The following is a 26,693-nucleotide window of genomic DNA, read 5'->3' on the forward strand; positions in this document are numbered from 1 at the left end:
TTTTTTCCCTTTACACCATGCAAATTAAATGAATACCTTAGGAGATATAGCAAAATCAAAATAATGCGCAACGAAATTAATTTCGTGTCGCCGTGATTCGACCGGGCCGCGCGGGCGCCCCGTGACCCCGCGCCTCGCGTCCGAGCCGGGGGGGTCCGAAAGTTTATGTAGTGTATCAATGTATGGTGGAATTGTGTATCTTATATATGCCTACAGAAAAGTCCGCGATGGCATATGTCTATATGTTAAAGATAACATACTACCTATATCCATTTTAATACTTTAAAAAATTGGCAATTATAAAGCGGTAATGTAAAAGCTATTTACACAAATACGGTATTAATCCTTATCATTTTAAATAAGTTAGAGGCTTTAAGCATTTCATGCACATTATTTTACTCTTTTACACCATATAATTTAAATGAATATCTTAGGAGTAATCGCAAAAAAATTACGGACGCGAGAATAAAATTCAAGCGCCTCGCTTCGCTTGATGCGATCGCCGACCCTCCCCCCGCACCGTCTTGCCTACTGTTTAGCTAATAAGCCGAACGATAACGCGCGCGTGATCCTTTAATAAACTGACTTGGAGCGAATGGAGGTGACGACTGACGACTGTGTTTTCTTTCTGGGTGTTGTTGGAAAGTTATAATTGCGTTCGATATTTTAAGGTCACATTTTTGTTTTGTATTTGTTGTCTTTAGGTAGTCGGAACATACATAGATACTTGCAAACATACTTTTATTTCATTGAGTTTTAATAATTTGTTTGTTTTTTTCTTATTGTGAATCATTTAAAACTTCATAGTCGCATTTTTGTTTCGTGTTTGTTTTCTTTAGGTAGTTAGATACCTAACTACTTACTTATTAATTAAAATTGATAGTCCTGAACATAGGTACTTTAATTTAATTCGTTTTGTTTTCACATTGTTGGTAGTTACCTATATTGTTTTAAATTTAAAGGTTTTGCATTTTTAGTTTTGAGTTCGTTTGTTGTCTTTAGGTATATAGATATATCGTGAATTATTTTAAAATTAATATTAGGGTCGCATTAGATGAAAGATGATTGATTTTTTGTTTGTTACGATTTAACTCAAAAACTACTCAACCAATTTTACCGAAAGCTACATCTCCTCGGAGTAACATAGGCTATTTTATATTTGCCCGTGCGAAGCCGGGGCGGGTTGCTAGTCGGAAATAAAAATATGGCCAGACCGGTATATTTCAAGTTTATATTATGGAAAATAGCCGTTACGTATAATGAATTCCTGCGTTTCTTGCACAATTTAATACCGAAAGAGCCTGCGAAGGTTTCTTATCGTTAAAAAAGTCGTTGATTTTCACCTCCAACATCCAGCCGTCTGCGAAAACAAGCGAAGCGACGACGCAATCAAGCGTGCCACGGCCCGCCGCAGCCTGCTGGATGGCGGCCGTAAAAACGCGTGCTGGAATTACCATAAATTAGTTCCGAGAAAACGGTTTTTAAATTTATGCGCACCGCTCCCTACACGATATTTACATTATAATAAAGCTTCCAAGCTAGGGGCCGGGGACCTTTTCTCTAAGTTACGATTACGGCGACAAATATGGAGAGTTACGGCGCCCTGTTTCGTCTCTGCCCTCCAAAATAACCGCGCTCGGACATGGTTAATGGGTTGTTGCGCTCCCGGACGACGTCGCCGAGGAAGATAAGTTTTCATAAAGGAAGTTTTTCGACCCGTAGAATAATATTTTTCGAATGTCTAGCCCCAACAGTCCACGTTGCTGTCTTGTTATTTTTTCCTTTGTAAAAAATATGACCAAATTGTAATAATATTACATTTATTTTGAGTAAACTTAAATACTTCATATAGGAATAATGTCGATGTATAAAAAAATGGAAGACTTCAAGTTTTTTATTTTTTCACACTGTTTTAATGGAGACGACTTTGTTTTTATATTGAGCTCATTACATACAGGGTGAACTTTAAATGTGTACATACATACTCGGACCCCCGACAACATTTATTAAATTAAATCAATCAATTTGAACTGAGAAATACGTATTCTGATTTCATACAAATACGGTTTAATTAAAACAACAATTTTCTACTGAATAATTGATTTCAAGGCAGCAATTTCAGCGGCGTTTTTCTTGTTTACCGGAAACGTATATGCCTATAAACGAAACAGATAGTATTGCTGAAAACCACTAGATGGCACATTTCCAAACGATTCATTAAAGCCTCTAGATTGACAAGATACCGCAATCGACTACCATTTGGGGCAAAATCCGATATGTTCTTTCTAGTCCAGTCACTGAAACATTTTGGCTACCAATTTTTTCGGATGGAATGGATTGATGTGAAATTTGAACCGTAGCTAAGGAATAGCCCAAGAAACAAAAGTTATATAGTGCCGATGTGTGCTTTTACCCTAGGAGTGGATGCCACCCCTTCTGGAGGATGGTAATTTTTTTTATTAAAAATAACCTCACGATAGAGGAACGAATTCTAAACAAAAAATGTTCTATAAGAATTTTTTGTACAGTCAATACTTTTTGAGTTATTTGCGCCTAAACATGTTCGTTTTTAGCCCAAAAAATGCATGTTTTTGAGCCATTTTTCGCGAATATCTCAAAAACTACAAGTTTTATCAAAAAAATGTTCATAAGCAAATATGAAGATAATTAAATGTCAAAAAGATTGCTTTTTCTTATTTTTGTAGGTGGCATAGAACCCGAGTTATGACTCCCAGAAGTTAAAGTCAGTTTCGAAGATAGATATAATCGAAACGTTCAACGTCCTGTAGCGGAAAAATTAAAGGTTTTTCGAGGAAAACTTATATAACACTTAGTAAAGTTCTTGAAAAGACCTTTAAATTGAGTGGTGGTAAAAGTCGTTAGCATGAAAACTAATGAAGTTACAATCAAAATAAAACGATTGTCTTGATTTTTGAGAGAAAAAAAACGGTATTAAAATTAATGACATGACGGAACAAAAATTAAACGTATTCCTTCTGCAATTTATTTTATTTATATATTAATAGTAGTAGTATATTCTGGGAATTTGAACGATTTTCGAGGCCTCTTAAAAATATATTTCATTTACTTTTGAAAAAATTTTTTTTAAAAATCGCCATTTTTCAAAATATTTCAAAAACTAACAAAGTTATAAAAATATGATAGAATAAGAAATTGTAGGTTTCTTTACTGAACAATTTGCTTTTTTAAATTTTTGTAAGACAAAATTTGACTGAGTTATGACCTTTAGAAGCTCAAAACTAAGCTCCAAGACTGCCTTTCCTGAGCCCTTATAGCTTACAAATCTAAAAAACGAAGAGCCAAAAAAACTGCAAATCATAGAACTTAAAGTGCTTTAAATTCCCTATAAAATGTTTTTTGAGTAAATTTATAACTTTAAAATTACAAAAGTTATGGTAAAAAAATTAATCACATTTTTTTCGGTAAAATTTTCGGAGCGGGTAAATTACCATAATCTTTGTGTATTTTGGAGCACTTGCGAACTGATTTGAGTAAGTATTTTAATAATATACATACACACACTTATCCATTTATAATGTATGTATATTTGATATTAATTTAATAAAAGAATATTAAGAATAAATTCAATAAAATTTAAAAAATAATAATTATATCATCATTCACATATAATTTTTAGGGAATTTTTCTATAAGGGGTAGGTCTTTCATAAGGGTTTTTGGGTGGCTGTAAAGTTGCAATATATCATAGATCATTTGAAAACCAATACAAATTTATAATTCAACATATGCATACCATTAAAACATCTCAAGCTTCAATAATATTTATTTGTTTATTTTATTATAAGGGATGGTTTTTAAGGGTTGCAACTTTGTAATGAGTAAGCTTTCTAATGAATAACAAAAGAAATTTGGTGCACTCACAAAATAATATTTTAAATTGTTAAAAACTTTTTTTTTCATTTTTTTGGCCATGGAAGGGTAGTTTCTAAGGATTTTTAAGGGTTGAAAAGTAATTAAATTTCATAAATTATATTAAAAAACATGAAATGAAGTTTATCCAACATATGTGAACATGAATTGAATCTTTAAAATAAGTAAACCTGCGATTTTCGCATTTTTTTCGTAAAAGGGTAGTTTTCACACCCAAATAGAAAAAAGCACACATCTAGACACTATAAATTTTAAAATGAGGGGTCAGATGAGCTCGTATGCAAATTTTCAGGAAAATCCATGCTATCCGAAAAAATTGGGAGATTTTACCTTACTTTCACCTTCAGTGACTGGACTATTCATATTTAATGGCAGTTTACCCTTTAAAAACATGTAAAATCTATTTAATTAATAAAATCTTTTTTCCTCATATGAAATCGTTGTGCGATTCTTGTAAGTTTGAATTTGCAGTACATTTTTAGAAAACTAATGAACTATAACATATTTTGATCAAGTCATTATTTAATACCTCATAATATTTCTATCTGTAATACCATAACAATTCTTATTTTGCATACGCAAAGTATTGCTTCTGATTAGGCGATCCTGAAAATTTCAACTCAATCAGTTGAGCTGTTTTCAAACTATATGCTCAGCATTTCAACAGAAACAGTTAATTGAAAAAAAAAATAAAATAGGTACGGCAAGGGCAAAAGAAGGCCTCAAATATTGTTATGAAAATATGTATTTCAAAGGTACGCAGATATATCGTATAAAAAGATGTTTATATATTTGTTGTTTTGATGCAATTTGCTGGGATAAATTCAATAAAAGCGGCGAACAAAATGAAAACTGTGATTTCAAATATCACCTGTGAATACAATATGTATAATATAAACAAGACAGGAGAAAGTAAATAAAATATAGTCTCATGCGCTACTGATCTCCGACATCATTTAACTCTGCAGTTTCTATTTCATATGAGAGTTTGAACTTAGAGTTCCGTGTAACACCGGCAACACATATACAGGGTGTCCCACGGTGACGAGATATTAGACATATTTCAGAGACTACTTCGATTTTAATTTTGAAAATTTGGGCAACAGTGTTTTCGGGCATGCCCTTCTCAATTAAAATAATGGCGTACACCTAACGCTTCCGGTTATACTGGAAGTTGACGTCATCTTCGTTTTTTTTTTAAATGGAACACCCTGTATATTATTGCAATTTTGGATTCTACGTCAATTTCTAGGTGAACTTTCATAAAGGTTTCCTATTCCTAAAGTTAACCGTTTTTGATATACCTATTTAATTTTTTTCAAAAATAAAATTAAAAAGCACTGCCTAATTCAAAAAGATGTGTATTTTACAATAATAAAGTTAGAGCGATAAAATTTATAGGGGACATAACTAAAACTCTAAGCTTCCCTGCCATAATTTCAAAATGACTTAATTTCATACAGGGTGGTAAAAATTTAATGCCGAATTTAGTCAACTTTAAACCATCTTGACTTATTATATTTACAAAATTGTTTATCAGGTTGCGCAAAAATAATAAATTGTATGTAAGTACGCCATCTTGAAATTTTTAAATTGGCATATCTTTTAAATGCCTTAATCAATTTCAAGGAAACGACGGTTTATTTTAAATAACTATTAATAAAGTTTATTTTTATGATATGGGATTAAAAATAATATTTTCCTTATGTTATTTGAAATCTGTTCGAGACTACTGTTATTACAAGAAACCCCGCAATATACTAAAACGATACAAAATGGTACCGATTATCGACATTTTTGTTACGATTGATTACCCAGTAACTAAGGATACTGATTGCTGCTTATTGTTTGAAATTACTACGACGTTGTCTAAACCCGAAACATCTCTACATTGATAGAATAAAGGTATATTTCTGGGACTGACAGGTGCTTTTACGTTATACAGGGTGTCGTGTAGGTACGTGTACGATGTAAAACCCCATAATCTTGCACTTAAATTAGGCTAATTCACTCATATCCAAAAACGCTTGGAAACTAAAATATTTCTTGGCAATAGCTGTTTTTTTCCGTGAANATATTATTTTCCTTATGTTATTTGAAATCTGTTCGAGACTGCTGTTATTACAAGAGACCCCGCAATATACTAAAACGATACAAAATGGTACCGATTATCGACATTTTTGTTACGATTGATTACCCAGTAACTAAGGATACTGATTGCTGCTTATTGTTTGAAATTACTACGACGTTGTCTAAACCCGAAACATCTCTACATTGATAGAATAAAGGTATATTTCTGGGACTGACAGGTGCTTTTACGTTATACAGGGTGTCGTGTAGGTACGTGTACGATGTAAAACCCCATAATCTTGCACTTAAATTAGGCTAATTCACTCATATCCAAAAACGCTTGGAAACTAAAATATTTCTTGGCAATAGCTGTTTTTTTACGTGAACGATAATAATACAATCTTTTAATGATCACGCATTATTTAACGAATTCAATATATCATGTACCTGTTTTTGTATTAATTATACAGGGTGTCCGCAAATTTCACCGACAACATTTGACAGCATATTCACGACGATAAATAAATACGATCTACGAAAAAAAAGTTAAATAAAAACTTTTTGGTATTTGAGTTACAGACCTTCAAAGTTGTCAAAAATAAAACTTAATTCAATTAATAATGTGTGATATTACCTGATAGCCATAACAATCAACATCTTGTTTTCATGATCTACTGAAGTCAAAGTTTTAAAACCGTGACATTGCTACGCAAACCGAAAGATACAGACCTGCAAATAATGTTATTTTTCTCAAGAATGGCTTTCTGTAGGAGATTTTCTCAAGAGACAATTTTTTTTAAATAAAACGACCTTTTCAATGTTGCTGCCCGTTTTAGAAAAATACGACCACTGTAAAAGTTTCGACCGCTAAAAGGGAGAGGTAACCGGAGAAAACTATCACCCAGTATATCGATTTGACTAAAGCTTTAAGAAATAAGACGCCATAATAGTCCATATAAATGTGACAAATTTTAACGTGATCGGTAAAAGGTTTATGAAGCTATTAAATTAATAAAATTAGTTTAATTTTTGACAACTTTAAAGGTTTGTAACTCAAAAACCAAAAAGCTTTTGCGGACACCCTGTATACGGCGCACAGTGGGAAATATGGCAAAAAATTCTACGCACTCGGCTATTTTAACCGTAGTGTTAATTTATTTTTTATTATTTTTCAAATATGTTTAATTTATGATCCCGGTGCTATAATTTGATATATCTGTATAGGAATTTTTTAAATCGAGTGAGAACCCAACAGTCTCGACAGCAAAGATAATAAATAATTCGGTATTTAAAAATAAAATGAAAATTTTTGTAACATTGAATAAAAATAAGAAGTAAAAAAACAAAAACAAACAAAAAAATTAAAAATTAAAAAACAAAAAAAACAACCCTTCTAAAGACTACTACCTTGACGCGGTAGAAGGGCTCAAGTCTTATATAAATAAAAATAACAACACATTCATTCTCACATGTCAGTGTTTGCTGCAGATTTTGGGCTGGAATCAACAGCGGGCCATTCTTTGGGATACCCTTTATTTAGACATCATTTTCAGCAACACAATATAAAATAATTCAAATTGTTTATGACTAAAATATGTTCAAATTAAACAAGATTAGGTATCATATGACATATGACACTATAATAGTAAGGATTTATTAGCTCTTGTGAGACCACATTAATCGTTCGTCTTGGTCAGAAAATCTAGTTCATATGTTTACTATTTTCAGAAAAAGATCTTCTCTATTCGAGTAACCAGTATGACCAATTACGCGCATTTAAACCAAAGGTATGTAACAAAAGCCGGGACGCGTAGTAATTTATTTATTAGTTCTCGGCATTAATAGGCCAAAAAGTAAAATATTTCAGTCAACACTAATTATCGAAAGTTAAGAGCTCTCAAGTAGGTTTAGCGTCGTCCTTCGGAGAAATTTAGCAATATTTTTTGAACAAGTTCACTTAGACCGTCGGGGCCATGTGACAGTCACCTGTCGCGTCCGGGAGGCGCCAACATATGTTGGGACAGAAAAAAGAAACCCATATTTTTAATAACGCGTGAAACCACGAGAAAAGCGTATAGGTTCCAAATTAGAATTAAATCAAATTGTTAAATTGATAATAATTGGAAAGGAAAGTAATAGATGAAATAGCTGGTTTTTAGGCGCATTTTCCAAGCTATCAAGATTATATTAAATGAGAATGACTAATCCGTCCCGTATTGCTACACGGAGTCACTAGAGGAAGGCTACGGTTACTTGTAAGTTCAGTTAGTCACAGAATTATTTATATAAATGTAAGTCCAGTCAATTAGGTAATCATTAACATATTATAGTTATACCAAAGCGTCCTGATATTCAGGTTCCCGCCAATAAGATAAGAACAGAAACTTCTGGACCCTAGAAATGGGCGCGTTGAAGCGAGGTGTCGAATTCAGGAGAGATCTTCGAAGAGGGCAGTTCTTCCTTGGGTTTCACATTGGGCAGTCTACTTAGTTTTAGAGTCTCGGGTTAATTTAATAATGGATAACGTCATTCCAAATTTTGCTATGGATCGCGCATTCCCTGAATCTCGGTACGCTGTCGCGTGTCAATAAATTAATTAATAATGTTGTTCGAGCCCATTGTGTCGTTATTTTGTTTGTTTGTTTTATTTTTATTGTTATTAAAACCCTTCCTGGAAAGTTTTGGTGTTTCTTTCTTGTTCTTCCAACTTAAGTGTCACCCTATACAAGCAACCACTGGATTACCTTATACCCTTACCATATGAGCGACATACGGTAAGGGTCTGAACGTACAACATTTCTAAGTTCCCACGTATTAATCAAAGTATAATGATAATTATAAACTCCCTTTCAAGAATTGAATAGTAAACTCTTTTGAAATCCAGACTCGTTATGATACTGGTCATAACGATATATATAAAGAATTAATCCCTCAGGTTACAGGTATAGTCTTTCCGAAGTCAGTTGAACATGCAAGAAAACGCCTGGCAATAAAATTTAATGACTTTCATAGGCGTCCCTAAAAAAGTTTTCTGCTAAAGGTAAAAAATTATAATAATTTGCATATAATGTGTAGAAAATTTGTATTATATGTTCATTTGGCCAACAACATATTTTAATTATTTATGTCCTCAAACAATTTTATTATATTGATGGTAAATTTCGTTTTGTTCCGTTTCAAAAGGTGTCCAAAATTCCATGTAACAATATTATTTCTCCCTTTCGCAATTGTAATATATCTAAATGATTAATAGAAGGTGCCTATAAAAAATTAAATTTACCTAAATCACACCAAATTCCGCATTGCTGCACTGCACTGCTGGGCAATTTGTCAACCACTTGTTAAAAGCTGAGATTGATTGCCCAGTAGCCCAATGCGGTTGTGTTATATTTCGTTTGCCCACGCTCGCATTCTTCAACTGGGCGTATACATTTCTACAACTTCCACGTGTAGTTCGACCAGACCTGTATATGGGTATGGTTAAATAAATATGGGAACAAGTTTTTCAAATATTTCAATGCCGAGTTACAGCGTCAGCGACCGAACCTGGTACATACCGTCAACGTCTTAGTTCTTCAATTGATAACGGAAAGACTATACAATTAGGTATTTTAGCTAAGACTATGGTTTAAGCCGCGTCTACACGGACGTACAAAATCCATACCAATAATAGCGTATCTATCCTATCTTTGCGATTGTTTTACGAATGGTAGTTATAATTCATAACCAACTTTTTTATATTAACGCCTTTAAAAACGAGTTAATAAAAACAGCAGGAGGGGACGGTCGATTATTACTTACTGTAGCGCGCGATTTTTCGTGCGAGACCTTCCAATTCCGATACAGATTTTTCAGGGTCGAAGTTACGGACATTCCAGGACGAAAAAGACCGCCGCCGAAGGGGTCGTCTCGTCAAAAACGCCTGAAAAGGTCCCCAAACCGGCCGCTGGCACCGTCGACGTAGCCGAAATCCCCCATTAAATGAATATTTCTTTATATATAACGTCAAGGATATTTCTCCGATTCGCGTTAAGTAATTGTATTTGAACTTAAAACATCCCGGGGTGGGGTACGTTTCGATTGTGAGGTTGGCAAACAACGTGGGCCCTCCAATTTCCACTGGAAAACCAGAAAGGTCGCCTACGCAGTCGTCCGCATTGTAACTTTCAGCCGTTGAACCGATGCGTCTAGCTTTGAGGGATTTCGTAATCACGTCCCGGAGGTAAATACTGCCCGAGATGGATCATTTAATTACGTTATGTAATGCAATATTAAACACTGGTCTAATATATCACAAATATTAACCTCTCGATTCCAGAGTTTGCACAGTATACATCATATGCTGAAATCTGAATATTCATCATAATACAGAAGCTCCGAAAAGAAAAACACAAACCTTGACGCTCTAACTATAGTCCAGTCAAATTAGATAAAAAACCCTGAAAACTTTAAATAAATATTAGTAGACATTTTATTGCATTTTATGACGGTGAAGGGCATGTAGAATGATAATATTAAAAAACTAACTAGAAAGAAATGACGCTAAGTTAGGAAATTGCAAATAAGTGGCAAATTTACGTGTTTTTTTTTACTGCCCACGAAAATCTAGACGACCTATCGGAATATTAGATATTTTGTGTTGTAGGCAATGCACCTACAATTTAAGGTACTTAAAGTAAAGCAGTCAATTTGTGTTCAAAATGACCTCCAGCGAAAAAATTGTGGGGCAATTTTAATTTCTTCATTGCTCTCCGATCTGCACATCGTGCGAAGGACTATGTGAAAATGTCGAGCCCCCAGAAGACGACATTGACGAAGAAGAGAATCAAGAAAGAGACCAAGAACAGAGTGAAGGAAGACGCTTACACGATGCGCAAGGTATGTTTAATCTCTTAATCTATTTCGTATCATTCATCTCTCGTTGAGATATGATCACTGGTACTTATTTTCTCACCACATCTTTTATTTTCCAGATGAACACGCACCGGCGGCGGCGCGATAGAACAACCCGAACCTGTATCAGGACCCTCCGCCTTCGAAGAATTCAGGCAGGATCATCTAAACGACAACGGCTTATATAATTTCCGCTCATACAATAATGCAGTATAAAATATTACGTAACATAAAACAATATATAATAATTTTTCAAGATGTTTCGTTGGAATTTCAACCTTTTTGTAACTGAATTTATACAATTTCGGACTTGAAATAACTTGAACATTATGCAATTTTTTAAAGCAATTACCTATACCTTTACTTATATATCTAAATAAGACATGTACAGAGAACTGATGACAATTCATTCACTGACAGTTTTTAATAATAAATTAGAGTTTTGGTGTTGAGAAAGTGGGTTTTTGCGGAGACAGCCCAAATACGCCAATTTTCAATTAGCGCTTGAGTTCGAACGGTTCATCGGCGGAAAACACCTGAAATTTGTAAGCAATTTTATGTACTTTCATTTTCAATAGGGTGGTTATTGACGAAAAGTTTATGGTTTTTAAGTTATAAGCAAAAAACTTTATTTTGTAAATATACATTATCTCGCAATTCACCAGACTACATGGTTGTACAAATTTTTAATAAACTTCCACGGTATTTAAGGGAGACAATATATAAATTATTTTAGATGTAAACTGAAAAAATACCTTGTCGACAGATGCTTTTATGGCATAAATGAATTCTATGCACAAGACTAAATTGGTGATAGGAGTGCGTCCAATTTTTATTGTTATTATTAGGGTTACTTTTAATGTAATTTTTAATGTAACACCTATGTTGTATTTAGACCGACTATTCCTATACAGTTATTGCAATTGTCTAACGGAAAAAATAAATTTATTATAAGCCCTCAAAAAATGAGATTTTTTAATTTTTTCGCATTTTTTTCAAAGTTGCGTCACGAAATTTTGTTAGCAAATGTCAGATTCAGATTCAGCATCCCAAAAAATATGGTGAGTGGAAGAAATCAAAACTACCCCACAACTTTCCAGATAAAAACACAATCTGACTGGACTAAAGTCATATTTCATGAATTTGTAAAACAAAGGTCCAACGCAGAAATGTCAGTTTTCGAAAATTGCGCATTATTATTGCAAAAAGCTATGGATGTTGATGAAATTTAAGGAAAAAACGGTTATTCCAATGACCAACATGTGTGTTCGTTTTTTTTGCAATAAACTGTTGAATTTCTAAACGTTAATTTTAGAAGTTAATATCGTACATATAGGTTCTAATTGATCCAAAGAAACGTATAGAAAAAGAAAAATTTCAAAAAGTTGAAATTAAGTTGCTCTTTACAACTAAGAAAATATAGGATGTAAAATAAACGTTATAAATAAATTGTCCCAGGGTCAGGCAAAAGTCGCTCGGGAATTCGCTTTTTTGCATTAAATAGAGCTCATTTTTACGGAAATTAAAAAAAAGAAGTAAAAAATGTTGTAAAAGGCAACTTAATTTCAAGTTTTTGTAATTTTTCTTTTTCGATACGTTTCTTTGGTCTTTGGATCACTTAAAACATATATCTACGATATTAACTTCTAAAATTAACGTTTAGTAATTAAACAATTATTTGAAAAAAAAACGAACGATATTAATTAACAAATACTTGGAGCACTATTTTCACGATCAATCGAGTCGGCCTTTGGCATACATGTTGGTCATTAGATTGAGAGTCTTTTCTATAAATTCAATCAACATCCATCGCTCTGCAATAATAATGCCCAATATTCGAAAACTGATTTTTCCGCGTTCGATCTTTATTTTACAGTTAAAAATTTGTGATATGACTTAAAATACCTTAAACTATAGATAATTTAAATGCCTACAACATAAAATAACTAATTTTCTGATGGACCGTCTAGATTTTCATGGGCACTAAAAAAAGTGAAAAAAACATATAATTTTACCAGTTATTTGTAACTTGCCAACTTAGCGCCACTTGTATCGAGTTACTTTTTTAATATTATCATTCTACATACCCTTCACCGTCATAAAGGTGCAATAAAATGTCTACTAATAATTTGTTTACGTTCGAAATCTAATTTGACTGGACTACTAAGGCGTCAATCTCAAACAATGCCATTGCCTCTACTGTTGTACTGTCTTTTACATCTAGGAATTATGGATTGCCTGCAATTCTGATTGATTGCGTTAATTAATAAGTCAATAGAATAACCCTAAATTCCTGTCCTGTGTCACGTTAACTCCCGTCAAATTAGCAAATTTTATTGTTTTAAGTTTACTACACTATAAAATCAATGGCTGACAACATTACTATCAGAACTTGATAGTTTTATTTGTCTATACAACACGTATAGACGTATAGACAACCTGAATAGACGTATAGACAACACGTATAGACGTATACAGGGTGATTCAGAACTTATTCAAAAACGAAATTCTGGAAACTGGTCCAATGTAAAACCTGACCTCGCACAATGCGACCGGCATGACGGTGTGATAAAAACGGACAAAAAACTTTCGCAAGGAAAGAAATAAATAGAATTTTATAGCACCTATTTTATATCGGCAAAATCAACTGATTCTGCCTTAATTAATTTTAAATTATTAATTAATAAAATTAATTTGTGTTTTTAAATAATAAAATCATTTGACATATCCGATGTTACAACAACAATTGTTCAAAATTATATCCACCAACGTGTAAACACATTTGGGTCCGTCTTACTCAGTTTCCACAAACTAACACAAATGATATCCTATTTCACTATAACACAAATGTTTCACCATAATACAATAATTATTGTCTTAAACTTAAAACGATATCCATCAACTCCGAGTTGCTATACACGCAAACCATTTTTAACACTACTAAAAAACTATTGTAAACACCACAGATAACAGGTAAACACTACCGCAACGACGATTGCAAAGTCGGATTTCAGTATTCGGAGTCGCTAAGGCCACGTGGCTCTCCACGCGTATTGCGAAGAACGCTAGAGACTACAGTTGTCCAGCTATGTAGTGGTTGAATGTACTATAACTTCAATAATTTTTTTCTCGGAAACTAAGGATTTTACAATTTTTTTTTTTACGTTATTAACTCCATTTCTCATGCCGCAGCTATTCCCAATTTTTTTTGGATAAGTTGTGAATCACCCTATATAGACACGTATAGACGTATGAAGAAAAAAAACTTTATTTTGCAAACATTTATAACAACTTATAAATTTAATTGTATTAACGATTGCACAAAGTTCTAAATACCACTTTTCATCTATACAGGATGTCCCGGTACTTGATACAAATTCGAGTACAGATAGATGAGGTCAAAATAATATCAGTTGTTCATATAATTTTTTTCCATACGGGCCTTCGTTAACAGGTTATGGGCCCTCAAAGTTGAAAATTAAAATCTTATTTTTATTTACAGTCTCTAAACTATTAACTTCAGCACGATGCAAATTTGGTGATCGATAACACATGCGTACAGACTGTTTTTGATGTAGTAAGTGAAACTTCATTATTCCCAGAACGCCAGGGACGGACTATGCCCAATGGTTAACAACCCAGAATTTTTGCATAAATGACGATCGCAATCTGCCTGTACCAAAATAAGTTCCCTGAAGAACTTGCCAACGGTAATACCCTCTTGGTTCAACTCGGTAAAATTAACAGTTTAGGAAATATTTGTGATTTTATGTCACAGTGCACTCGAGTGGCGCCCCCACCATTTTTTGTTTTTAATTTTTATTTGCTTACTATGTTAGAACCGAACATATTTTTAAAAATAAGAGTCTAGAAAATCATACTGTCTGCTTATGTAATTTTCACTAACAAAATTTGACAAACACACTTTACACATAAAAATAAATTAAAAAATAATTTAAAAGAAAGAAAACTGTCAACATCCACTTTCAATATGGGCAACTTCCACCTCCACACGCTTCCTAAGACTACGAATATTATTAGTTTGTACATGAAAAAGCATTTGTGTGGTAATAATTTAATAGATCCATACGTTTTTGAGGAACGTCTGAATGGACATCTATATTTGGAGTTTTTACAAAATAATTTGCAGTTACTATTAGACGATGTTCCATTAGACAACTGAAGAAACACTTGGTTCACGCACAATGGGGTTCCTTCCCATTTCAATCTTGATGTACGAAATTATTTATCCATTGTGTTTAATAATAAATGGATTGGGAGAGGAGGCGCAATTTTATGGCCACCCCGTTCTCCAGACTTTAACCCGATGGACTTCTTACGTCGGGATACTTGAAAAGTTTAGTGCACGCAACTCCAGTATAGACAAGGGATGAATTGCTACAAAAAATTAATTTCCATTGTATATAATAATATTACACCTATACTTCAGAAATGCTTTTTCGTGTACAAACAAATAACATTCATAGACTTAGAAAGTGTGTGGAGGTGAAAAGTGCCCATATTGAAAATGTATTTTGATAGAGTATTCCTTCTTTAAATTTAATTTTTTAACTAACTTTAACTTATTTTTGTTTCGTTTTTCTATTTTGTGTTATGTGTAAAGTGTATTTGTCAAATTTTGTTAGTGAAAATTACATTAGTACACAGTTAGATTTCCTAGGCTCTTATTTTAAAAATATGTACGGTTCTAATATAGTAATTAAGTCCAATTAAAAATTAAAAATAAAAAAAAATGGTGGAGGCGCCGCTTGATGTGCACTGTGTCATAAAATCACAAATATTTCCTAAACTGTTAATTTTACCGAGTTGAACCAAATTTTCATCGTGCTGAATTTAGTTTAGAGACTAAATAAAAATAAGATTTTAATTTTGAACTTTGAGGGCCCGTAACTTGTTAACGAAGGCCCGTATGGAAAAAATTTGTATGAAGAACTGATATTATTTTGACCTCATCTATATGTACTCGAATTTTTGTACCAAGTACCGGCACACTCTGTAGAACCCGTTAAAAATCGACTAGATGTGAAACAGATCTGACAACTGACAATTCTGTCTATGACGTCACAGGACGTGACAATTTACGACCTTCACAGATGTATACAGTATGAGTCATTAATAATGGTACAAAGCTTACTGGCATATTGTTAACGTAAAAATATAGCGATAGAGCCAAACATGCCTTAATCAGTTGTTGATCATTTTTGTGCTAGAGGGTATTAAAGTTGAAAAAATATTTTCGATTTTTTTCTATATTTTAAGTATGTATGTATTTGTAGTTTTACGTTTTTTTAGGTGACAAATACGAATGTGCAAACAGTTTTGGGGTCATGTCTAGGGGGCGCTAGTTATACTCTCCAATCAATGTAAAAATATGTCTATCTTTTTATATTTTACCATTTTGAATTTTTAAACTAGAAATTATTGAATTCTAAATAAAAAAGGTATACTTGTTGCAAATCGATAAACTCGACCGTTTTCGAGATACAGAAGTTTTTGAGATTCGGCGGGGATTAATGGCTCACCCCGTATAACAATCAGACCTGCCCGTGATATCATATAGGACTTACCAAAAAACTTACTTACAAAACCCCACTATTCAACATTAAATAACTTTGACGCTGTGTTTACATTTTTAAGGATTTTTCATCCTGACAACTCAGCCATCTGTAAGATGCTAGATGTTTATTCTGCTGTTGATTGTAATAGACGAGCAGGTGGTGCCACACGAGTTTTATTCCTATTTCCATTTCGCTGTGCGCCACAATTGCGCTAGACGTTTCACTTACCACAGGCGGAGCAATATGATATGTCTGCACTTGAAGGATATGGCCGCTGTCGTTCTAGGAAAACATTCAATTTAGAGGGAGGATTCAACCTCTTATTAATCTTGATCGAGCGTTTCAATCAAATCATTAAAAAATAAATGGAAGGGTATCCCATTTCTACAAAGTCCAGTTCTAATTATACAAAGTGTTTACTAAAGAATATAAGAAGATACATTAAGATTAACTTCCTTGGATGAAACTATGCTTAAATCAACTTGCCATCTTGCTTCCTTAAGAAGTTATAGTCCCGCCAAAGTAGTTTTTTTATTTCACTTTTTTTACGACAATTCATTCTTATTTGGGCACTTTTACTCAAATTTTGGAAGAGTAGGTTTTTTGTGTTGTATACACGAACACCTGCTTGGTTTTTGCTACAAATATACAGGGCGTTCTGAGCTCCCTTGCAACTACATTGTTTCCTTCAGATTTTTTTTAACGATCGATATTTTTGGAAACTGATTAGTGATTTTAAATCAGCATTCGATTTGCTTTTAAAAAGGTATGCATCGTTTCTAGAACAACAAATTGTTTATTATCTCAAAGTACTTCCAATATAAAAACACGACAGGTAGCCGTCACAAAAATAAATTTTAAACACTGTTTGCAGCGCTTGTAACATTCATCAACACCCATAAATTCAGTATCGAGAACCCAGTCGTAAATATTTCAAAACCAGAACGATAAATTTCCGCCTAAACCGGCCGGTAGNTGTCTGCACTTGAAGGATATGGCCGCTGTCGTTCTAGGAAAACATTCAATTTAGAGGGAGGATTCAACCTCTTATTAATCTTGATCGAGCGTTTCCTTCAAATCATTAAAAAATAAATAGAAGGGTGTCCCATTTCTACGAAGTCAATTTTTCCAATTCTAATTATACAGGGTGTTTACTAAAGAATGGGCTATACATTAAGATTAACTTCCTTGGATGAAAATAAGGTTAAATCAACTTACTTGCTTCCTTGAGAAGTTATAGGCCCGACAAAGTAGTTCTTTTATTTCACTTTTTTACGACAATTCATTTATTATTTGGGTACTTTTACTCAAATTTTGGAAGAGTAGGTTTTTGTGTTATAAACACGAATATCTGCTTGCTTTTTGCATAAATATACAGGGCGTCCTGAGCACCCTTGCCACTACATTGTTTCCTTCAGATTTTTTTAACGATCGATACTTTTGGAAACTGTCCAGGAGAATTACACATTGGCATGGCTGTTGCTTGACGTAGTTTAGGTATTAGTAAAAATCAGTCGAAAATAATATAAACAATGAAAATATAAGGTTGCGCCAGAAAAGTTGTGCTATTTGCAGAAAAAATTAAAAACTGCTACTCAAAAATCACGTGTTTTTTCTAACATTTTCCAATATCACATCTTAAACATGCAGTTGACAGAAAAAACTATTACTGATGGAATTGTTTGTTATTAAATTTGCTATAAGACAGAATTGTTTTGATATCTGCGCATTTCATATTTTTGTTGCCAGATAGCCAAAACAGCGTAAGAAAGTGATGAAAATCGAGGTAATTTTGAAGCGTTCAACTGATAGGTAAGAAATTGTCCAATTCTACTATAAATGTAGATGTAAGTACTTTAAAGGATTACAAAACAAATTTCCAAAACCCGATCGAAATCGGTCTGATAGTTTTGGTATGAGACAATTTGTTACTAAATTTCAGCGCAAAATGTCGTTAATTTTTTGCGTCAGTGCTGGTGTTAAAGTTAGGCATTTTAATTGGCGCTGATTTTTTTTACACATACTTGGACTCTAACTATCACATAGAATCGTTATAATATTATTTTTTTTTTAATAATTTTTTGGGCGATTTTAAAAATTCGAAAAATTTTGACTTTATAAACAAATACTTTCGTGAAGCGGTTTTGCGGGTTGGAATATATACCAAAGTACTAAAAAATAGTTCTCGGAAAGACGCTTAACTTGAAAAAAAGAACGTTCAAATCGGTCAGATAAGTTCCGAGATATCAAGTGTCAAAGTCAACAAGCGTTAGCTGCAAAACTATGCATAATGCATAATAATAATATCTAATCTACGTCAAGCAACAGCCATATCTCGAAGGTTTTGAGCTTAATTCTCTTGGACTACCAATATAAAAACACGACAGGTAGCCGTCACAAAAATAAATTTTAAATACTGTTTGCAGCGCTTGTAACATTCATCAACACCCATAAATTCAGTATCGAGAACCCAGTCGTAAATATTTCAAAACCAGAACGATAAATTTCCGCCTAAACCGGCCGGTAGAAGAGGCATCGGGGTAAAATTATGCGCGTTTAATATTCCCCCGCCAAAATTTTCTTAACGCTCGCGTTTCGGGGTGTATTATTTTATATTACCTCTCGGGACGTTCTGCTGTAAATAATAAAAAATATATATCGCCCCTGCGTCGGGAATAAATACAAAGCGGCAAATTATTAAAAAAAAATACGTCCGACGCCAGTCAAGATACGGGAGAAATATGGGAATCAGCTGGGACGAGTAATTGATCCGGCAAACTGACAAGGCCTTTGTTTACAAGACGCATGCAAAAGTTTCCCATATCGAAAAGCGAGAAGCAAATAGTGCACTAGTGCATTAGTGTTTTAAAACATGAGCTAAGTCCTTGAAAAAGTAAATTATAAAACTATTCTTATTCTTATTTGGAAAAAGGTTCCTTTGCACTTTTTGCGTAAATAATTTATTTATAGTACACTAGTGTAATAACACATTAGCTAAGTACCTTAAAAGTTAAAATAAAAAGGTAATGTTAGTTAGCTTAAAGTAGTGCATTAAGTTGGTATTATTTTACACAGCTACTGCTTAAATAACTATTAATGCACTAGTGTAACTAAACATTAACTAAGTACCTACTTACTATAACAGTTAAATTTTTATTTCAAAATAATAATTTTACACACATATTGCAATTTAATGGACACATCACAATTAAAATATTAGTTAAAGTGATCTTTAATTCAAAATGTCTTCGTAAATACCAATTAGTACACTAGTGTAATTAGCTAAGTAAGTTAAATTAAAAACGTAATTCTTAAAAGAAAATGTATAACTTGACACATTTATTGTATACATATTAGTGCACCAGTGTATTATAATTATTAAAACTTTAACTAAATAATTTAAAAATCAAATTAAAGTAATCTTTAAATCAAAAAGTCTCTTACTTTACGCACGTATTATACACGCACTGCATAAATACCTATTAGCGCACTAGTGTAACAAAACATTAGCTAAATACATTATAAATTGAATTAAGAAAGTAACTTTTATTTCGAAAAGTGCTACTTTACTCTTATTGTATAAGTTATTGCACTAGTGTATTATAATTAGACATTAGCTAGACATTTTACAAGGCTAATGAAAAAGCAATCTTTAATTCAAAGAGTCTGGGTTACTTTACATACCATATAAATAAATATTATTGCAATAGTGTACTAAAACATCAACTAAGTACCTTAAAAGTAAAAAAAAAAGGTCGGTAATGTTATTATTGCATAAATTAGTGCATTCAATTTACTGCTTAAATAACTAGTGTAATGAAACATTAGCTAAGTACCTACTTTAGAAGTTAAATTAAGAAACTAATTCTTATTTCAGAATAATAATTTTACACACATATTGATTGCATAATATAGCGCACTAGTGCATCACAATTAAAGTGTTAGCTAGGCAATTTAAAAGGCAACTTAAATAAGTGATCTTTAATTCAAAATGTACATAAGTACACTAGTGTAATAAAACATTAGTTAAGTACCTAAGTTAAATTAAGAAAGTAATTTGTATTATACAATGTGTGATTTCACTCCTTTACTGCATATTGCATATTGCATATTGCACTAGTGTATTACACTAAGTAATTTAAAAATCTAATGAAGGTGATCTAACTCAAAATGCCTGTGTTATTTTACATATGTATTACACATGCCTGCATACATACCTAATAGCGCACTAGTGTAATAAGACATTAGCTAAATACTTTATTAGTTGAATTAAGAAAGTAATTTTTAATTCGAAAAGTGTAACTTTTGTGTAACCTATTGTATAAATTATTGCACAATGAAACATTAGCTAGACACTTGAAAGGGGCAATGAAAATGTAATCTTTAATTCAAAGAGTATGGATTACTTTATAAATAACTATTGCTGTGTAGTGTAATAAAACAACTAAATACCTTAAAAGTTAAACTAGAAAGTATCGTTTTTCATTCACACTTATCGCATAAATTAATGCATTAGTGTATAACAATTAAAACATTAGCTAAGTCCTTTAAAATGGGGATTATAAAAGTGATCTGAAAAAGTCTGTATTACTTTACACGTTTACTGCATAACTAATGAAATAAAACATAAAATAAATTAAAGAAATATACGTATAGTTCAATAATTGTTAATTTACACACTACACAGTAAGTGAGTTTATAGATTTACCGCATAAATAACTATTAATGCGCTAGTGTACATTAGCTAAGTACCTTAAAAGTTAAATTGAGAAGTAATTTTTATTGAAAGATTTGGAACTTAACACACTTATTGTATAAATTACTGTCTCCAAAAAGGCATTTTAAAATGCGATCTTTAATTCAAAAAGTCTGTGTTACTTTAGCACACAAATAACTGTCAGTGCACTAGTGCACTAAAATACATTACCTACATTAGCTAAGTAGGTACTTTAAATGCTAAATCAAAAATGATTTTTATTTCAAAGTAACTTAACGTATGTATTCCATTCCAGAAATGAACAATAAAATACTATCTAGTATCATTTACGAATATAACTAGAAGTTAGGTCCTTTATCAGAGCCCTGAGGGGCACCTGAAGCAGGAAACCTCCAAAAAACAAATAGAGCACTGAATTAATTGAAAATCATTAAGAAAACAAGGCTCTATGCGTGCCGCAAACTAGTGAAAACCATACTTTTGTAATCTATATCCGATAGCGTCCGAATAAGAATATACAGCCATTGCGGTTCGTATATTTGCATAAAGGTGATCTCGTGGGGGGAAATACCGACTGAATAAATAAAACACTCACAGATATGAAGGCAACAGAGTGGCACTTACGTTTTTTCTGGATCGTATTGCGGATTTTCGGATGGGTCCCTGACGCGTAGATTCTTCCTGATGTCGCTGGTCTGGTTGGCCGTCCTGCTGTGAGAGAGGGACCCCGGCAGCAGCATGGCAATTTCTGTAAAGAGAAAGAGAATTATGAAGCGAGAAACGAGCGGTGTTTTTTCCGTGATTCGATACGTTTTCGACGGTTGCCGAATGGAGATATTTAAATGTGGTTTCAATACAGCTTCGTTTTTTTATATCACTTCTTTCTAGATACGTTACAGGGGCATTACTGGGGAATACATGTAAAGATTGAAGTTATCCTGCCGTATACTTTGTACTGCTTCGGAATGAATAACATAAAAGTGAATGCTATAAAGGAAAAATCAAGGATATTGTGGGTGTGCAAGTGTAAAATGTAGAAAAGTGACATATTCTTATATCGGTGTCCCACACGCAGTGATTCAAATGTACAACATTTGATTTTAAGGTATCGTACGTTTATATATACGCAAGAAATATTTTCTTTTTTCAAGAAAATTATTAAGAAATATTTTCTTTTTTCAAGAAAATTATTAATTTATTTGGGTACTTTAAATGTCTACCCTGAAATATAATTTCTTACTTTAAGAATAGGCAGCATTTAAAATAAATATTTCATACTTACGGTTAAACAAATTTTATACAAACAATTTGTATTGTATATTAATGTATCGTTTGTTTAATACAATTTAAGTTTAAGTAGTTTAATTGAATAGTTCTGGTCAAATGATCGTATATAGGTACTTATTTTATTTTTTCTTTCAAGAAAACAAAAATTTGATTATAATATGCTACATTTGTGTTGAATAGTTCCTACATTAATAGTAAATTTTAAATATATATACTTAAATTTTAGGGAATTGGTAGTTCTGAAACAAATATGTTTGTAGTTTATGATGAACTGTAACAGAATAGCTAAAGTCCGAGATAATAAATTCCAAACTATAAAAGATTTGAATTAAATTATATATACAGGGTGGCCAAATGAAAACGAAACAGAGGCATTTTCAGGAACTGCGTCAAGATTGTAGAAAAACGCTTAGACCCGTCGATTTTAGATTAAAGGGGGGACATTCTTTGCTGGTATTTTTGACTCCGCCACTTTCACCCCCAAGCAAGGGTAAGCATCACCCCAAAATATGTAAATGGCATTGAGGGTTGAGTAGGTAATATTTCTTTTGAAAGCTCTTACAATTCTCTTTACAACAGACTTTCAATTTTTTAATTCCGCCCAATACTTATTAAGAATTTTGATTTTAAAGTTGAAACTTATGTACAAACAATTAGTAACGGTAAAAATGTCAGTTAATCGAGTTAAGTACGCCAATGGTATAAATTTAGTATTTCTTGCGTTACTTTGGTTTTTGGCGATTTGTTATCACTTTCGTAAAAAAACACAATTGTAAAAAAAACAGAAATTTGCTATACACACACAATGAACGTAAAATTAGTGGATTTCAAATTATTTTCTAGTAATATTTGGAAGCGTTGATTGGTAGTTTATTTAATTGTGTTTTTGAAAATTAAACACTATGGTTTATTCCACTGCGGAAAGGGTAGATATCATTTCGCTTTACTTTATGAACAATAAATGTGCGAATAGAACAGCTCAGCAATTTAATGAACAACATCAAGATCGACATGTCAGGAGGAAGTATGTTTTAGAGTTAGTAAAAAAATTTCAAGGGATAGGGAACGTAACCAATAAAAAACGAGAAATTGAAAAACCTATAGTTAATGAATCTAGTGAAGTTGCAGTTTTGGGACAAGTTCATCTTGATCCTACATTAAGTACGAGGCAGCTGGCATCTGTGCCTGGGATCAATCGAACTAGCATACAAACCATTTTGAAGAAGAATAAATTCCATCCATACAAAATACATTTAGTCCAGGAACTTCATGAGGATGATTATGACCGGGTTTGCAATTTTGCGAAATATGGGTGAGCGACCAGGGAACGATCAACAGTTGCTTTTTAGCATCTGTTTTTCTGATGAATGCAGTTTTTTCTTCTACGGGACGGTAAATCGTCACAATTGCCGCTATTGGTCCGATTCAAACCCAAGAGTTTTTCACGAGGTGCATACACAGCAACCGGAAAAATTAAATGTATGGGCTGGAATTTTCGATGACTGGCTGGTCGGTCCTTTTTTTCTACCTGGTAATTTGACTGGCCAAATGTATTTGCAATTACTGGAAGACGCTATTGACCCTGCCTTGACTGATATTATTGAAAATGTTCCAGGGTATGATGAATATCATTTGATTTTTCAACAGGAGGGTGCTCCTCTGCATTATGTGTTAATTGTCCGTCAGTATTTGGACCAACGTTTTCTACGGAATTGGATTGGGAGAAGAGGCAGCATTGAGTGGCGTCCACGATCACCGGATTTATCGCCCCTTGAGATCTTTTTGTGGGGATACCTATAAAGCAAAATCTATAAAACACAGCCAGCGTCGCTGGAAGATTTGCGTTAAAGAATCGTCGACGAATGCCGTCGAATCACTCCGGAAATGCTTCGGAATGTGCACGAACGTTTCGAACAAAACCTGTATTCTTGTATGGAAGCGGGCGGTCATCAGTTTGAACATTTAATCAACTAAGTAGTAAGTAAGCAACTAAACATAATTTAAATTTTAAAATGTAAATTTTTTTCGAAGTATTGGGCGGAATTATAAAATTTAAAGTACTTATGTTGTAAAGAGAATTGTAAGAGCTTTCAAAAGAAATATTACTCAACCCCCGATGCCATTTAAATATTTTGGGGTGATGCCTGGGGCTGAAAATGGCGGAGTCAAAAATACTAGCAAAGAATGTCCCCCTTTAATCTAAAATCGACGGGTCTGAGCGTTTTTCTTTTTTTGACGCAGTTCCTGAAAATGGCTCTGTTTCGTTTTCATTTGGCCACCCTGTATTTACAAATAATATAAATTCTAAGGAAAATTATAGATTACAGCAAATATTTCACAGAGTTTGACGAAAGTCAATACGATAAAATAACATTTACGGCAAATAATTCCATTTAAAACTATCTGCTCATTTGATCTAAATATTTGATTTTCAGTGCAAAATTCAAGTTTCCTGTAGGTGCCAAAACTTCATTATTTTTAAAATATTACTCAATAATAATTGCTGAAAAAATGTCAGTTTTTTTTTCGTTGGCAAAATTCAAATCTTGCGTGAATATTTGGGATAGTTCAAACCCCAGTAGTGTGTAGATAAATTATTTTCATATAATTTTCGAAAAGTCTTACTTTATTTCTTTTTTACGCTTTTACTTTTATGAATCCACCGGCCAGCCATTTTTTTTATAAAATGTGAATCGCCCGGCACGATTCCGTAAAAAAAATTGAATAAGATCTCCTACCGCTGACTAAACATTCGGCCTACCCTTATCGTGATTTACAGCGTCTTTCATCCCACCTTTTTCTGTTTCCTGGCTAAGATTCTACATGTGTAACCATGGAGACTGAATCAGGTGTTATATTTCCGCGTGAAGTGTACATATTCCAGTCATTCGCCAGATTTATGGCTGGTCCAATGTACTCCTCTCAAGTAATTTATATGGTTTCGTGTATGTGAGGTACTAGGGGGTGTTTTAATTATACAACAAATTAAGGGTTGTTTATGACTAGCAATAAAAGGGGAAGGCGTTAGCGGAAGACGGAATCCTTTGTGTGCATTATAAGGTTTCGGGTTCTGCTTGTTTAATTAAAAAGCTTTGAGAGATGCACGGTGGTAGTTTTGCGTCTAATAAAAGGCCGCGTTGTGGCTGTCGCCTTCCAGTTCAAGGCTAACTCGAAAAAGGAGAGTTTGGGATATATACACGTAGATAAAGTACGCGGATACGTCGGAAAATGTTTCCGATGCGATGATAAATAGATGAGATTCTTGCAAAATGGGTCATTTAAAAAAGTTTCTATGAACCAAGAACATACCTATTATAGTTTTTATTGTTCAAATATGCAGCGTCCGTGTAGTCGGGAATCATGTGAAAAACATTGGGAATGTAAGGAATTCTGCGGACCAAGGAATGGGCATTAGGTCAGGTTATTCCATCGCATGAATGTATTGATTAGGCCTGTGCAATTCGCGAAACAACGAATTTATTTTCGATTAGTCAAAAAATCGATTCGTATCGAATTCGTATTAAATTGTATAATTTTAATTGAATCGAATCGAATCGACTAATCCTATGCAATAAATCGATATATCGATTCGAATTGATCTATCGGAAAAATCAAATCGAAATATCGAATGGTTGATCAATTCGAATCGAACTAAAATGAATCGAAACATATAATTGTCGACTTAAATTTATTTGAATTGACAGTCAGACGTGGAAAAAATTGTATATCGACTCGAATCGATTTGTATTTTTGAATCGAATAGAACAGAAGGAACTAAAGAAATATTTAACTGTAATAAAACAAAACATCAATATGTTGTCTTTCCGATCTCAATTGAAGAACCAAGAGGTTGGCAGTATGTACCAGCTTCGGTCGCTGACGCAGCAACTCGGACTTGATTTGAAAAACCTGTTCCCATATTTATCTAGCCATACACATATATAGGTCTGGTCTCCCAGTTGAAGAATGAGCACGCGGGCAAACGCGGCACAAACACAGCCGCACTGGTCGACCTGGTCATAAATTCAATTATCAACAAATGGACTAGCAGTACAGTGCAGCATTGCGGAATTTGGTGTGATTCAGGTAATTTTAATTTAGCCTATAGGCACCTTTTAATCCTCCTATTAATCATTCATATTACAATTGCGAAAAGCAGAAATAAGAGGGATGTTTTGTTTACTATTATTATTACTACATGGGATTTTGGAGACCTCTTTAAACGGAACAAAAAGA

The 26,693-nt window shown here is 33.1% G+C and overlaps 1 protein-coding gene across 1 annotated transcript in view; it reads right to left on the minus strand.

Annotated features, from left to right (window-relative positions):
• LOC108911770 (somatomedin-B and thrombospondin type-1 domain-containing protein-like) overlaps nucleotides 1-21,914 on the minus strand; it is a 112,807-nt gene extending 90,893 nt beyond the window's left edge. Inside the window, exon 1 of the mRNA XM_018716790.1 lies at nucleotides 21,795-21,914. Coding sequence (XP_018572306.1) covers nucleotides 21,795-21,910 — 116 coding nt within the window. The 5' untranslated portion in view covers nucleotides 21,911-21,914. The remainder of the gene's footprint in view (nucleotides 1-21,794) is intronic.
• Nucleotides 21,915-26,693: the final 4,779 nt, after the last annotated feature.

Source organism: Anoplophora glabripennis, unplaced genomic scaffold, assembly GCF_000390285.2.
Source record: "Anoplophora glabripennis isolate ALB-LARVAE unplaced genomic scaffold, Agla_2.0 scaffold816, whole genome shotgun sequence".
In the NCBI taxonomy this organism is placed as follows: Eukaryota; Metazoa; Arthropoda; class Insecta; order Coleoptera; family Cerambycidae; genus Anoplophora; species Anoplophora glabripennis.